This window comes from Rhinopithecus roxellana, chromosome 9, assembly GCF_007565055.1.
Source record: "Rhinopithecus roxellana isolate Shanxi Qingling chromosome 9, ASM756505v1, whole genome shotgun sequence".
In the NCBI taxonomy this organism is placed as follows: Eukaryota; Metazoa; Chordata; class Mammalia; order Primates; family Cercopithecidae; genus Rhinopithecus; species Rhinopithecus roxellana.
In genome coordinates this window covers 124,539,179-124,555,753 of record NC_044557.1, presented here as the reverse complement: position 1 = coordinate 124,555,753, position 16,575 = coordinate 124,539,179, and the positions used below count along the sequence as shown (strand labels likewise).

Here is a 16,575-nt window from a genome sequence, read left to right as displayed (position 1 = left end):
GGGTGTGGATACCTATGCTGTCAGGAATGCTAGCTATAAAAATGAATTAAAACACTTCATATATTACAAAAGAAGTGATTCCATCTATTTGGACGAAAGCAATTAAACTGCAAAAATATAAAAAATGGCAACTATTATCCAGTCTACAGTAACTATGCCACAGAGACACTAAGGAAAGTTGGTAGGCATTTACGTATCTCACAACAGTTCTAAAAAGTATTTTATTTTAAGAAGGGAACATGTTAAGAAGGGCAAAATCAAAAACATGGACAAGTGTTGGATGAGCTGATGAGGTTGTGGCAATTTTCTTCGTGAATACTGTGAGATTTTTCCAGCTCGCTGTGCTTCCGTACTAGATGGTGAGGATTTAAAGGGTCAGTGAAGTCACAGCAGACCAGCACTCAAACATATTTCTCTTTTATTTTCTATTTTTGAATAAAAATGTCAGTTTCAAGTGGGCGGTGGGAAAGGAACAAGCAAAGGATTAATTATTTGAATACATTTTTGGCGTAACATGGGTGTCTGACGCTGAGGCTGTGCGGTGGTGACCAATGCACCCATGCACTGGGTTTCACAGGTGCAGATCGAAGTCCATGCTCTGCTGCAGATTGACTGGGTGGCCGCCAGCAACTCAAGTGACTTGCTCTTCTGTGCATTGCATCTACATCTACTTGGGTTCCTCTCACAGGTATTCCTGTCTTGCTCCAGGTCACGCTTCGTGGCGCGGCACTCACGGGGAGTCAGTGGCGTGGCCCCGTGTCCCTCCCTGACCCCTGGAGGATTCCCTAAGGTCACAGTCACCGCCTCCGTCCCATACTTGCCATCTCTTCAGGGCTAATGCATAACAATTGTCACAATTTACAGCAGCCCTACGCTCTGAAGAGCTTCTGGAGGGGGTACTACTCAAGCGGACCGAGACAAGACAGGGACCTCCTCCCGTCGTCCCCTCTTAACGGGCCTCTTCTGATAAGGAACATTTGTGGATAGGTGAGAAGGGCAGCGGGAGGGCGTAAAGGCAAAGACAAGTTTTTTTTTTCTCGTAGGAACCCAAATCTTCTGGTCTGGCTGTGTTTCCGGAGGCATTTCCAGAGGACCCAGAGAGGACCAACTTCCGGCTGCGACTTCCATGTCTTCCGAGTTTGGAGACCTGCTGCTTCCGCCCGGAGTTGCTGTGGACTCCAGTTGCGAGCAGCCACTTCCGCCAGGAGTCCCTAGCGGCCAGGGCGTGGAAGCGGGTCCTGAAGCGGCTTCGTCCTACTGCCCGCCGCCTGCCCACGCGGGACCCGGAGCCCAGTGGCAGCGGCGGTCCCTGGGCCTGTGGAGAGGCATTCTCTGTGGCCGAGTCCTGGGCCTGGGGGACCGGGCGGTGCGGGAGAGGCGCCTGGGCCTAGCCCAGCCCCAGCGCCTGTCTCCCTGCCGCCGGTGCCCGCGGCTGCAGGCCTCGCCGCGCCCGCCCAGCCTGGGGCGGGCCCAGCCTCACCGCCCGGCCCGCCCCGCCCCAGGGGCCAGCCCCGCGCCGGGTGTTTCCGCTCCTCTCCCTGCGGCGGGATAACCGCCTCGCACCTCCCGAGCTCGGTTCCCTGGCTCCGGCCGCGGGGGGAGCATGGAGTTTGCGGAGCTGATTAAGACCCCGCGGGTGGACAATGTGGTGCTGCACCGGCCTTTCTACCCGGCTGTCGAGGGCACCCTGTGTCTGACGGGCCACCACTTGATCCTGTCCTCCCGGCAGGACAACACGGAGGAGCTGTGGCTCCTTCATTCAAACATCGACGCCATCGACAAGCGGTGAGTGCCCGCCCCACCCCACCCCAGCTCCGCAGGGAGCCGGGGATCCCCTGTGGGCGCCCCGGGAAACACTTCCTGGCGTTTTCCGCGCATTCTGCCGCCCAGCTGGCCGGCAGGATGAGCCCCCTGTGGCCTAGAATCAGGATTTACCTGGCAGAAACCCGTCCAGCTGGAGGATCCGGTTTCCATTAAACCTGATGGAGTTCTCAGGGTTATCGTGTGGCTGGTATCATCCTGATGATCTGGTTCGTAACACCATTTGGGTGGATTTTCGGCATTGTCTTTATAAATTTCTTCTTGCCCCATCGTATTCCTTGAATCGGTATTGTCAATCACGGTTCATGAAGTTGTGATTGGATGTGATTTAGGTAAATGTTTACCATTTTTGAGGAAAATTCAACTGATTATAAAGTTATGAGGGTCTACATGCCTCAATCATTTTTTATTTTCTGAAATATGTTCAGTTTATTATGTTTCTTACCTTCTGGGTCATCAATTTCATTCTCACCAAGAGAGGTTCTGATGTCTTCTCTTCATCTTTACTCAGTTCTGCTTGCTGAAAGAACAGGGTTGGCTCTCAAGGAAAGGCATGGACCAATTAACCTCTTTTTCCTTTTTGTACTCCAGACTTTATCTCTCCAAGGCAGTGCCTCGAAGTCAGAAAGTTATACTTTCATCTGCAGTCAAAATTTCCATCTCCTTAGTGGCTTCTCTCTAGCCAGGAGAGGGCAAACTGATTATCCAGTTTACACGGAAGTGGAAATGAATGACGACAACGTTTTCCTTTGCCTCACAGGATAATTTGGATATTAGGAAGACTCCTAGAGAGGATATGCCTTAAAATAATAATTTCTTTTTTTTTTTTTGAGACGGAATCTCACTATGTTGCCCAGGCTGGAGTGCAGTGGCAAATCCCGAGTAGCTGGAATTACAGGTGTCTGCCAGTACACCCGGCTAATTTTTGTATTTTTTAGTAGAGATGGGGTTTCACCATATTGGCCAGGCTGGTCTCGAGCTCCTGACCTCGCAGTCCGCCTGCCTCGCCCTCCCACAGTTCTGGGATTGCAGGCGTGAGCCACCGTGCCCAGCCTAAAATAATAATTTCTAATGGTAGAATTGCAAGAAGTTTGGGTGAAGCAGTGGTAGATTGATTTCCTTTTGCTGCATAAAGTCTTCAGTGGGCCTGGCGTGGTGGCTCACACCTGTAATCCCAGCACTTTGGGAGGCCAAGGCGGGCGGATCACCTGAGGTCAGGAGTTTGAGACCAGCCTGACCAACATGATGAAACCCCGTCTCTGCTAAAAATACAAAAAATTAACCGGGCGTGGTGGCAGGCGCCTGTAATCCCAGCTACTCGGCTACTCAGGAGGCTGAGGTGGAAGAATCGCTTGAACCTTGGAGACAGAGATTGATTGCAGTGAGCCGAGATCACGCCACTGCACTCCTTCCTTTGCAACAAGAGCTAAACTCCATCTCAAAAAAAAAAAAAAAAAAAAAAAGTCTTCAGTGGTCTCTCATTGACAATCTAAACCCCTCACAGTCATTCATGGCATTCTGTGTCCCAGCCCTAGCCTACTTTCTCACTTTATTTCTTGCCATTTCTTTCAACGAGCCCTTCTTGCATTTCCTTTCATGAACCTTTTTACTAGCCGGTCCTCACCATTTACTGGTGCTGGTATATGTCCTGTATTCCGTCATCTGTGTATTTTATTGACTTTTTCCTTCTGCTGGAATGCCTTGCCTCTCCCAAGTTTGTTAAACATTTGCCAAATGCCTTTATATTCTGGACATTTTGTGAGGCACTTAAGACACCAAGATGAATAAAATATATCACAGTTCTTGTCTTTCAGGAGTTCACAGGCAGTGAGCCTGTTACCCATCTATGAGTATTCAGTTTAACCATTTCGACCGCTACGTCCTTCACAGATTCTTCTGTTAATTCCACAACTGGAATTCATTTTTATCTCTTTCGAAACTTCTAACTGTGGCTTGGGCATATAGACGCATAGGAAATAAAAGAAGGATTGACCACTGAATGGTTCAGTGATGCCATTGAATACAAATGAGTAGTCTCTCCGTGACCATCAACTAACTGCCTTTCCTTTCTTATTTACCTTTTATTGTGTTTACTTTTCGCTCATTCCTTTCCTCCTGTTTACCTTGCATTTACAAGGTGCTGGGCTTTGTAATGCATGACGAAGAAGCAGATGAACCATGGACCTTTGAATCTGTTGGGAGAGAATGACGAACTGTACACACATTTATCCTTTTCCTGGGAAGCAGCGTGGTATAGTGGAAAGAGCATAGGGGAGGCATCAGATCAGAGTTTGTTAAATTGCTGCTTTCAAGAAATCTTCACATCCACCTGTTTTCCATGTGTGCTGTCTAGCTGTGCGACTGCGGTGGTGACTAAGACAAGCTGCTTAGGTACTGGCTGGGGAGATGGACAATCAAGCAAGTCCAGAAATAAATACGTATAATGATGTCAGGTAATAAGTGCCAGGAAGGAAAATAACGGAAGATGAGAGGATAAAGAGCACGGGGAGGCATTTTCTTTAGAAAGGATTTCAGAGAAGGCAGGTGACATCTGACTGGAGACTGGAATGAAACGAGGAAGCTAGAAATGTGAGTATCTGGGGGAAGAGCATTCCAGCCGGAGGGAACAGTGAATGCAAAGACTTGAGACAGGGAACATGCTTGGCATGTGCAGGGAAGAGCAAAGAGGCCAGTGTGGCTGCAGGGCAGGGAACAGAGGGTACAGGAAGCCGATGGTAGAGATGGTGGCTGGAGGGATAAGCAGTGGCCAGACCGTGGAGGGCCTGCAGGCCACAATGGTTTTCATGGGAGACCTTGGAGAGGCAAAAGCTAGGAAGCAGCAGCTGATAGACATTTCAGAAGACAATTACGGCTGCTGGCAGAAAGTGAACTGTACAGGGGCAAGACTGGAAGCAGGCCCAGCTAGGAGGGTAGAGTAGTTCACATAAAAGATGGTGGTAGGCTGGGCGCAGTGGCTCATACCTGTAATCCCAGTATTTTGGGAGGCTGAGGCAGACAGATCACCTGAGGTCAGGAGTTCAAGACTAGCCTGACCAGTATGGTGAAACCTCATCTCTACTAAAAATACATAAAATAACTGGGTATGGTGGTGCACGCCTGTGATCCCAGCTACTCAGGAGGCTGAGACAGGAGAATCACTTGAGCCTGGGAGGCTGCGGTTGCAGTGAACCGAGATTGTGCCACTGAACTGCAATCTGGGTGACAGAGTGAGACTCCGTCTCAGGAAAAAAAAAAAAAAAAAGCGGTAGTGTAGTCACAAGGAATCTGATTTGGGATGTGTTTTTGAAAGTGGAGCTGCCTTGCCTTGCTAGTGAATTGTAAATGAGGTAAGAGAGAAACTCATTAAGGATGACTCCTTCAGTTCTGCCTCTTACTAGACAAGTGCCTTTGGGCAAACTACTTAACCTCCTAGAAATTTATGTTTGAATAATGCTTTACAAGTCTATGGAAAACTTTCATATACACTGCTTACATCATTTTGTTTGATCCTTTCAACATACAAGGTTGTATATAAGTTTTACAGTTATACCTGTTTTTTTTTTAATGGACCTCAGAAAATTGAGTTAATCCTACTTAGTTGATGACTCATCGTTTTCATGATTGATTCCTTAAAAGGTTTCCTCTGTTGTTTATTTTCTTCGTCTCTAATTTTCACTCCCGTTTCCTGCCTCATCCACAATCCCTGTAGGCAACCATGTTAGTTGTTACTATAAAATAGATAGCACTGTTGTGTATGGGTGTGTGCACACATGCATGTGTGAGTTTAATTTGCCTAACTGGGATTATGTTGTAGATCTTGTTCTGCTGCTTAATATGTTGATGCAATGCTCTTTCAGGATCTCTTCATATTGCTGAGTGTACAGCCATTTCACTGCTTCTGACAGCAGCATAGAATTCCAAAGTATCTAAAATAACTTCCTTAATAGACCTTTTAGGTAACCTCCAACTCCCTGCTATCACAAACAACTCTGGTAAACATACTCATCCATGCCCCCTTATGTAGTCTTGTGCCATAATTCCTCTGGAACCGCACCTAGGATGGGATGGAGCCATAAAGTAGGTGCATATCTCATTTCACAAACTAATTGCTTTCCAAAGTGACAATTGAAGATTGCCTTCCCATGATGGTGCAGGAGAGGGCACCTCTTCTCTACTTTCTTACCAACATTTGGTATTGTCTTTCTGATTTTTCCAGTCTGAAGATTCTGAAATAGTTATTGCTTTGTTTTAATTTGAATTTCATTACTTATTAGTGAGTTTAATTATCTTTATATATGTTTGTGAGCAATATACTTAAAATTATTTTTCCTTTCTGTGAATTGCCTAATTTCTGTGGTCTACTTTTAAGCATTGGGTTTATTGTCTTTCTTACGTTGATTTGCGTGGGTTCCTTGTATACTCTGGGTATTCGTTCTTCATTTAGGCAGTACGAATGTCTTCTAGTGTGTCACCCATCTGTTTTTTTTTTCTGTGGTGTCCTTTGTTGAACAGAAGTCTTTAATTTTAAAGTAAAACTTGCCAATGTTTTGCTTAATGGTGTGTGGCTTATCTTAAGAACTCCTTCCCTGTCCCCAAATCACCAGGATGTTCTCCTACATATTCTTCCATAATAGCTTCATAGTTTTACTGTTCATTTTTAGGTCTTTAATTCATTTGGATTCTATCTTTGCTTCAATTGTGATAAGAACCTATTTTTCTCCATAGAGCAAGCTAGTTTTCTTATCCCATCACCTGACAACCCAACCTTGGCTGGTTTATGTCAAGTTATCCTATATGTGCGGGTCTATTTCTGAGCTCTCTGTCATAATCCATTGGTTTATTGATCTGTTCTTTTGTCATCATGACACTCTCTTTCCTTCTGTGGCTTTGTGATGTGTCCAAAAAGCAGATAGTGCTAGTTGCCCCGCTTTCCTTTTTTTTTTTTTTTAAGTTGACAATTATGTTTTGACCTTTATGTTTCCATGCAATTTTGGAAAGCTTTCCATATTCAAGGGATTTTTAAAAGTCTCTATTTAATGATAATTGAAGAGGCACAGGCAGTTGCAAAAATTACACATAGAGGTTTTAGAATCGTCCACTTAGCTTCCCCTAATGGTGACTTTCACTCGCATCCCTGTGAAGAGACCACCAAACAGGCTTTGTGTGAGCTACAAGGCTGTTTATCTCACCTGGGTGCAGGCGAGCTGAGTCTGAAGAGAGTCAGCGAGGGAGATGGGGGCTGGGGTTGTTTTATAAAATGTGGGTGGGTAGTGGAAAATTACAGTCAAAGGGGGTTGTTCTCTGGCGGGCAGGGGCGGGGGTCACAAGGTGCTCAGTGGGGGAGCTTTTGAGCCAGGATGAGCCAGGAGAGGGAATTTCACAAGGTGATGTCATCAGTTAAGGCAGGGACCCGCCATTTTCACTTCTTTTGTGGTGGAATGTCATCAGTTAAGGCAGGAACAGGGCATTTTCACTTCTTTTGTGATTCTTTAGTTACTTCAGGCCATCTGGATGTATACGTGCAGGTCACAGGGGATATGGTGGCTTAGCTTGGGCTCAGAGGCCTGACAGTGACATGTTTTATAACTGTAGTGTAATCAAAATGAGGACAAAATAGGACATTCACACTGGTGCAGTACTATTCACTAGACCACAGACTTTATGCCATTTTCATAGGATTTTTAAAAAATGAGTTGTTTTGGATTTATAGATTAATTGGAGTCAAATTGACATCTATGAACAATATTACATTATTCAGATCTTCCTTTAAGTCTCTTAATGGAGCTTTAAGATGGTGTGTATGCTAGGTGCTGTACTAGGAGCTGAGGATGCAGAAATTAATCAAACATGGCTTCTACCTGAAGAAGCTAAGAACCATTATGAGAAATAAACATATAAACTAGAAAGTTTAATAAAGTATTTTAAATGCTATGATGGGGTAGGTACAGGCTATGGGTGGGACAATAAGGAGAAAAATAGAACTGAATCTGACAATTGATGTGAGTCATAGGAATTTTGTGGAGCTCTTATGCTTTTAAAACATTTTTCTTGGCCCACTGTTCTGTAAGTAACTGACTAGAAACATTGAATAAATGAATGGAGAATACCTTAATAGTTTATAGCATATTTGTTCTGACATAAAGTAACAATTATTTTTAACTCCTCTAGTCATTCATTGTACTTTATAACAACTAAATAAAACCTGCCAAACAAAACAAAATTCACCTTACAAAATGAGTTAGTATGACAAGCGTAGATGATATGGAAATTTACAAGAGAATAACCATATGTCTTGTACATTTTTTATTTCTTTTTTTACTGATAATTTGGTTGTGGTGTGTCTTTCACTTCCAGCTGAAGCAGAATGACAGTGAGTTTTAAAACAGCTTTATTGAGGTACAGTCGACATATAACACACTGTATATATTTGAAGTGTAAACTTTGGTGTGTTTTGATGTATGTACACAGCCTGAAACTGTCACCATAAGTTCAAGATAACGAATGTATCACCCCCAAAAGTTTTCTGGTGCCCTTTTGTAATCCTTCTTTTCTTTTCCAAGTAGTCACAGATGTTTGCATTATCTAGAAATTTATGTCAATACATCATAAATCATGCAGTACTCTCTTTTGAGATTTGTCCGTGGTGTATATATCAATAGTTCATTCTTTTTATTGCTGAGTACTAAGCATCCAGTGTGTAGTATTCCATAGTTCATTTATTCACCTGGTGCTGGAAATGTGGGTTATTTCCAGTTTGAAGCTATTAAATAAAGTTGTTATTAATATTCTTATGCAAGTCTTTGTATGAACATGTGGTTTCTTTTCTCTTGGGTGGCAAGCCATTTACTTGCCAGTGGAATGGCTGGATCAGTTGTAGGTATGTGTTTTATTTTTTAAGAAGCTGCCCCTAACTGTTTTCCAAAGTGCTTGTACCTACAGTTTTACATTCCTATGAGCAGTGTGTGAGAGTTCTAGTTCCTTCACATTCTTGTCAGCACTTGCTATGGTCTGTCTTTTAAATTTTAGCAATTCCAGTAGATGTTAAGTGTTATCTTATTGTGGCTTAAATTTGCATTTCCCTTTGACTGGTGGTGTAGAGCATCTTTTCATATGCTTATTTGCCATCCATATGTCTTTTTTTTTGGCGAAGTGACCATCCATATGTTTTGCCCATTTGTAATGGATTATTTGCTTTCTTATTGACTTTTGAGAGTCTATGTTTGTATGTACATACACAGTCATGTGATTTATTGTATATATGATGGTAGTCCCATAAGATTATACTGGACCTGAAAAGTTTCTCTTGCCCAGTGATGTTGTGTTTGTGTTGATGCTGATATAAACAAACCTGGGCTGCCAGTTACACAACAATATAGCACATACAATTGCATACATCACGTAATATTTATAAATGATCATAAACGACTTTGTTACTGGTTTATGAATTTACTATACTTTTTATTGTTATTTTAGAGTATACGCCTTCTACTTCTAAAAAGAATGTTAACTGTAAAATAGCTTCAGGCAAGTCCTTCAAGAGTTGTCCAGAAGGCATTATCATCATAGGAGATGACATCTCCATGTATAATATTAATGTTTCCCCTGAAGACCTTCCAGTGGGGCAAGATGTGGAGATGGAAGACAGTGACATTGATGATCCTGATACTGTGTAGGCCTAGGCTAATGTGTGTGTTTGTGTCTTAGGTTTTAACAAGAAAGTTTACCCCCCAAAATTTTTTAATCGAAAAAATCATATACAATGAGGATATAAAGAAGGAAAATATTTTTATACAGCTGTATGGTGTGTTTGTATTTTCAGCTTAGTGTTATTTCAAAAGAGACAGAACATTAGAGATTTAAAAGTTTATAAAGTAAAAAAGTTACAGTAAAGTAAGGTTAATTTATTATTGAAGAAAGAAACATTTGAACAATAAATTTAGTGTAGCCTGTTAATGAAGTCTTCAGCAGCCTATGGAAAGGCCCCGTGACTTACCTTTTCATGCTCTTGAACCCTGTGTTTCAAAGAGCAGACGTTTTACATTTTGAACATGTCCAGTTTGTCAGTTTGTTCTTTTATAGATTGGGATTTTAGTGTCTTGTCTAAGAAACTGTTGCCTCACCTAAGTTCATAAGTATTTTCTCTCATGTTTTCTTCTAGCAGTTTTCTAGCTTTAAGTTTTACATTTAAGTAAAAGATCCCATTTTGAGTTAGTTTTTGTATATGGTTCATGGTTATAGATTCAAATTCTTAAAAAAAAAAAAAAAGCTATCCAGTTGTTCCAGCACCATTTGTTGAAAAGACTGACGTGTCTTCAATTGAATTGTCTTTGTATCTTTGTTCACGTGTAAGTGGATCTATTTCTGGACTCTTTTTTTTCTGTTCAGTTGATCGTTTATCATCATGTCATTTTCACACTGTCTTAATTACTGTAGCTTTATAGTAAGCCTTGAAATTACGTAGTGTTAGCCATAAAACTTTGCTCTTATTCAAAGTTGTTTTGGCTATTTGAAGACAATTGCATTACCATATGAATTTTAGAATCACCTTTTCAGTTTCTATATGAAAGTCTGCTGTCATTTTGTTTGGAATTAGGTTGTATCACTAGATGAATTTGGGGGAGAATTGACAATAAAAAGAACATTCTGGGTACATTACACAATCGTCATCTGCAAATAAAGATAGTTTTACGTCTTCCTTTTTAATCCTTTTTTATTCTTTTTGCCTTACTTCAATTCACTAGCTATAACCTTCAGTTACAATGTTGAATAGAAGTTATAAGAGTGAACATCTTTGTGTTATTCATGATTTTAGAGAAAAATAATTCAATCCTTCACCATTACATGTGCTATTAGATTTAGGGTTTTTGGTTTTGTTTTTTTTTTTTTTTTTTTGTGGGGTTTTTTGTAAATGCCCTTATCAGGTTGAGGAAGTTCCCTTCTGTTTCAAGTTTGCTGAGAAATTTTTGGGTTTTCATGTTTTTAAATCAGAAATGGATGTTAGATTTTTTTCAAATACTTTTTTTTTTTTTTGAGACAGAGTCTCACTCTGTCACCCAGACTGGAGTGCAGTGGCTCAATCTCAACTCACTGCAACCTCTGCCTCCTGGGTTCAAGCAATTCTCTTGCCTCAGCCTCCTGAGTAGCTGGGACTACAGGCACGTACCACCATGCCCAGCTAATTTTTTGTATTTTTAGTAGAGATGGAATTTCACCGTGTTAGCCAGGATGGTCTCGATCTTCTGACCTTGTGATTAGCCTGCCTCGGCCTCCCAAAGTGCTGGGATTACAAGCGTGAGCCACGGCACCGGGCCCTTTTATTTTTTATAAATTGATACATAGTATGTATCACTTGGAAGTAAGTGATATCTGAAGTGAACTATTTTCCTTTGCTCCAGAAATATCTCTGTACAAACACTTAACACATTAGTTACAGATCTTTTTCCTATTCTTTGAAATAAGGCCCCAAATAATCTCCATCAAAACAATTAGCCTAATGTGAATTACTTTGTATATTTGAAATTTTAAAAAAGACATATGTTTTAAGTAATGTATGGCTCACATTTTAATGATGCAGCCTTGCTGCTTCCGTAATTAGACTAATTGAGGAGAAGAAAGTTAATATAGATGGTAACTAACAACTATATTCTCTTTTCGAAGAAATAATAATGTATTTAAAGTTAGTAGTATATGTGTTCCTAAACATGATTTGCAATTTCCTACAGATTTGTGGGATCACTGGGTACCATCATCATAAAATGTAAAGATTTTCGAATTATTCAGTTGGATATTCCTGGAATGGAGGAATGCTTGAATATAGCCAGTTCCATTGAGGTAAGTATTTTGGAAGCAAAATCTAATGAAACATACTTTTATATTATGACTCATTGTAGCTCTTCCATTTCTTCATTAGATAATTTAGTCATGTTCTCTGACTCAAACACTGAAGATTGATAGGAAAACCCTGGTTCATTGTTATATGAGTATAATGGGACTTTCTTGACTTCCAGCAGTGTCTGGTGTTAACTCGTTTTATATGAATAGCTCAATTCCATGAGTTGCTTGGAATTCCATGGAATTGCATTTCCAATGGCTTTATGGAATTTCCATGAGTTCATGCTGGTTAAATAACAGATACTGTTTCACTTGAGTGTATATGAATTCTTATTTAGGAAAACCATTAGAAGATTTAGTAAAGAGGTTCTTGGGAGAAATTTTAAAGTTTTGCTTGATGTTTTATGTTCACTATACAAATCTTGGTATTTTCTCAGTGCCGAAGACCGCAAACTTCTTTTTCTTTACTTGAGGTTTGTTCAAGTAAAATCTTATATGGAATTCTAAACCAATAAAATAGATACCGTTAGAATTGCTTTTAGTCACATTACAGTGAGTAGATATGGACTGGGGGGACCTAGAAGCCCTCATTGACTCGACTATTCCCACCTGCCCTCTAGAGAGTTCCTTAGAGACACTGCAAACCACTAGTGAGTTAACCAGTGCACTGTTCACTTCTCTACCAGGTTAGCAGCTAGAAGTGAAATTGTTTCTTCTTGAATATACTAGTATATCTTCTGTAATAAATACAATTCTAAACATTTGAATAGAAATATTAATAAATTACAATATTGTACTATATTATTACTCATATATATACATTATTACATGTATTAGTATATTATTGAATCATAGCACAGTTTGATTCTTGATTTCACCACTTGGTAGCTTGTGACCATTGGTAAAGTACTTAACATCTCTCTGATTTGTTTTCTACCTTTTATAAAACAAGGACAATAGAACCGATCTTTTCGGACTGTTGTAAGAATTGTATTAGTTGATGTGTGTCGAATACTTAGTGTAATACTTGGTAAATATCAGCTACCATTTGAGGGTTCTCTGTCATTACTTACTATAATTTTATGGTGATGCATTTTTTAAAAAATTGTGGTTAGAAAATACCTAACATAAGATTTACAGTCTTAACCATTTTTAAGTGTACCGTTTAGTAGGGTATAACTTTATTCACATTGTTGTGCAGTAGATCTGCAGTACTTTTTCATCTTGCAAAAACAAAACTCTGTGTTAAACAACACCCCATTTTCCCCCTCTCCAGCTCCTGATAACCCCCTTTCTACTTTCTATTTCTCTGAATTTGACTACTTTAGGGGTCTCGTATCAGTAGAATCATAGTACATAATCTTTGTGTGACTGGTTTTTTTCACTTAGCATAATATCCTCACAGTTCATCTGTGTTGTAAATTCTGCCTTTTTGAGGCAGAGTAATATTCCATTGTTATAGATGTATGTGGTGAGACTTTTTATTAAAAAGTTACTTCTTTTCTAAAGCAAGTAACTATCACCAGTGATTGTAGTTTTTTGTTTGTTTTTAGTAATCTGAATTTTCATGTATCAATTAGCTTAAGACAGTGTATGTTTGCTTTATATTTATGTAAACAATATTGAATATTGGCTCAGATTACAAATAATATAAATTTTACTTGGATAGTTTAAATGGAAGAGCTCACACTGTTTTCTTTCCTTTCTAACCAACCATTTTGATATACACTGAAATTTTAAATTGCCTTATTTTAAATTATTGCCGCTAAATTATGTCAGTTGATCTTAGGTTTGTAGTACTTTCTAGACTACTGTAAGGACATAGATTTTTGTGTGTGTGTGTGTAACTAATCTGGACTTTGTGTCCAAAAATGCTATCAGTTTAGCTATTAAAAATGGGTAGAAAGTCTTAAAAATCTGTAGGTAGGATTTTACTGATTTTTAAAACAGGAAAAGAGAAATAGAGGAAAAACTGTTACAGTACTAAGTAAATGGTACATAACACATTTCTTCCTGCCTTTGTTGAATTTTACTTAAGAAAATGAGAAGGTGAACTGAACTGTTTGTCTTACACGTCTGTCATTCGAAAGTAATGCATGATTTTGATTTGATGTAATTTGTTAGGTTGAATGAGAATGCCTGTAGTTTATAGACTGTTAAATTGAAATAATGTCCCACTATTTGGGCATTTGGGCAGAGGAACATTACCCACTTCCATTGAGCATGTGTGTGTTTGTGGGTTTTGTGTTTTTTTTCAGTTAGGAGATTGGATTTTCACTGACCAGTCTTCGTTTTTCTTACGCTTTGTGACAAGTGATCTGTCAGGTGGCTGTTTGGTTGGCTGTTTGGTTGGTGTCAGAGACGCTGCCTGTGGTGAAGCACAGTGGTGAAGGGAAAGGGGAAGTGTGCTACCCACTTGCTGACGCTGATCAGTTGTTTAAGTCGCTGTATATATTTTAAAGCTCTTTAGAAACTGATGGATCCTGCCGGGCGCGGTGGCTCAAGCCTGTAATCCCAGCACTTTGGGAGGCCGAGACGGGCGGATCACGAGGTCAGGAGATCGAGACCATCCTGGCTAACACGGTGAAACCCCGTCTCTACTAAAAAAATACAAAAACTAGCCGGGCGAGGTGGCGGGCGCCTGTAGTCCCAGCTACTCGGGAGGCTGAGGCAGGAGAATGGCGTGAACCCGGGAGGTGGAGCTTGCAGTGAGCTGAGATCTGGCCACTGCACTCCAGTCCAGGCGACAGAGCGAGACTCCGCCTCAAAAAAAAAAAAAAAAAAAAAAAAAAAAAGAAACTGATGGATCATATAGAAGCCCTTAAGACTGAAAAGAAGCTATAAATTATGAGCTCATTTGACCTCAGAAAATGAATGCTCTGTTAAATGTGCTTACAGCATAGTGAATAACATAGTGAACCTGTCCTCTATCCTTTTCCTGGCACACAATCCCTCCTGCTAGCCCTCCACCCTTCCCCGAATACATCTGGACGTGATTTATGAGTAACAATTGAATTTCTCATATAGCATAGCTGAGATGTCCTTTGTAATTAGGAGTCCATATACTCAAATATATTCAGCTGCCACACATAGAATCCCATTGGAAGAATAGCTGGCAAGTGCTCAGTTCTCTAAATTGTAGTAATAAGTTGGTGAAACTTTTTTTTCTGTGTTTCACCTGCCTTTGGAATTGAAATGTTTTCAGTTCTCTCAGCATTAATGTGTTTAAAGGAAAATACCTCTTTCTAGTGACATAAGATCTCAAGATGAAATATGAGTGCTTATTGCCTATCAGAGTGGTTGCTGACTTGCATTTAAAATAGTGGTGGTTCTGATTGATGGCAGCCCTGAGTTAGGTCAGACATGGACACTGGCTGTTCTGCTTCTGGTTGGTGTGATTGGCAGCCAAAGACAATATAAATGTAGGAAAAAAAATATGTATATACATTTATATAGATAATGGATTATACAGCCATGCTTCTCTCTATTTTGTTTTATGAGGTAGGGGAGAAGGTTTCATGATTTATAGATGGATAGAAGAATAACTTTGGATGGAGTTATTTTTGCTGAACTGCTGAGCTGTATGTCCAGTCTACTGTTGAGTACTCATGGGCCTACCTTTTGCATGCCTGGTCTTCCTCTGACCTGGAGGGAGATAACTGCATTCTGAGCATTGCTGTTGGGCTTCCTCCTCCCGTCCAAGTGAATGTTGCCATCATTCCTGCAGTTTGAATTATGCTAATTGATATGGTATCCTTTTCCCCTCCCCACCCCACCCCCCCAACCCCAGTCATGGAAATACTTTTTTCCATAATCCCCTTGACAGAAGGAAGAATCTGCCTGGTGATAGAGACTGTTCTGTCTGTCTGTTCCTCCCATCTACTCAGGTTTTCATATGTCTGTTATCCAGGATTCAAGTGCTCCAGATAAATATAGGCCCATTTGGGGATGATAGAGTTATTGCCCCCATTTGAGAATAGATCCCTGCAGCATAAAGATATGATGATACCTGACCAAATGGCATACTAGTCTAGGAAGGGAGGAAGTGAACATTGATGCAATTTCTACGTATGTAGAGCATGTAATAGCTGAAATTGACCAGGTGCGGTGGCTTACGCCTGTAATCTCAACACTTTGGGAGGCTGAGGTGGGCAGATCACCTGAGGTCAGGAGTTCAAGACCAGCCTGGCCAACATGGTGAACCCCATCTCTACTAAAAATACAAAAAAATAGCTGGGCATGGTGGCGGGCACCTGTAATCCCAGCTACTCAGGAGGCTGAGGAAGGAGAATCGCTTGAACCCGGGAGGCGGAGGCTGCAGTGAGCCAAGATCACGCCATTGTACTCTAGTCCGGGTGACAAGAGCAAAACTCTGTCTCAGAAAAAAAAGCGGGAATTATTTTAGATTTTATTATGTGCCAGACACTGTTCTAAGCCTATTACACACATTATCTCTCTTAATGCTCCAACAACCCTATGAAGTAGGTATGTTATTTCCCCCATTTTACAGTTGAGGAAACTGAGGCATAGAGTGGTTACATGGCTTTCCTGCTGCAGTGCTAGGACTTGGAATTTCAGTTCAGCATTCCGATTCCCATCTGACTGTACACCTCTAAGCTGTATCATCCTTTTTTACAGTTACTAACCCACTCTGATTTCAAATAATTTACATAAGTTTATTTAGGTAATAACTGGATTTTGAGCTAAGACCCTACTGTCTAGCCAAAAACTGATCCCCAGAAATACTTAGACCTTTTTATTAAGCTTTATTAAGTGATGTCAAAAGGTGTTACTTGATTTTTCTTCTAGAATTCATATGCACATTTTTTTTGTTCTTTTTTTCATCCTGTCAACACTTTTGAGTGTATGTTATGTGTCAGATGCCTTGTTAGATACTAGAAGCAAGGAAATCAGCTTTGTAGG

The 16,575-nt window shown here is 40.6% G+C and overlaps 1 protein-coding gene across 2 annotated transcripts in view; it reads left to right on the top strand.

The window, feature by feature from the left end:
• Window positions 1–240: 240 nt before the first annotated feature.
• MTMR9 (myotubularin related protein 9) overlaps window positions 241–16,575 on the top strand; it is a 44,579-nt gene continuing 28,244 nt past the window's right edge. For both annotated transcript variants that reach the window (XM_030937741.1, XM_010384580.2), the window contains exons 1-2: window positions 241–1,785; window positions 11,544–11,652. In XM_030937741.1, coding sequence (XP_030793601.1) covers window positions 1,604–1,785; window positions 11,544–11,652 — 291 coding nt within the window. In that variant the 5' untranslated portion in view covers window positions 241–1,603. The remainder of the gene's footprint in view (window positions 1,786–11,543; window positions 11,653–16,575) is intronic.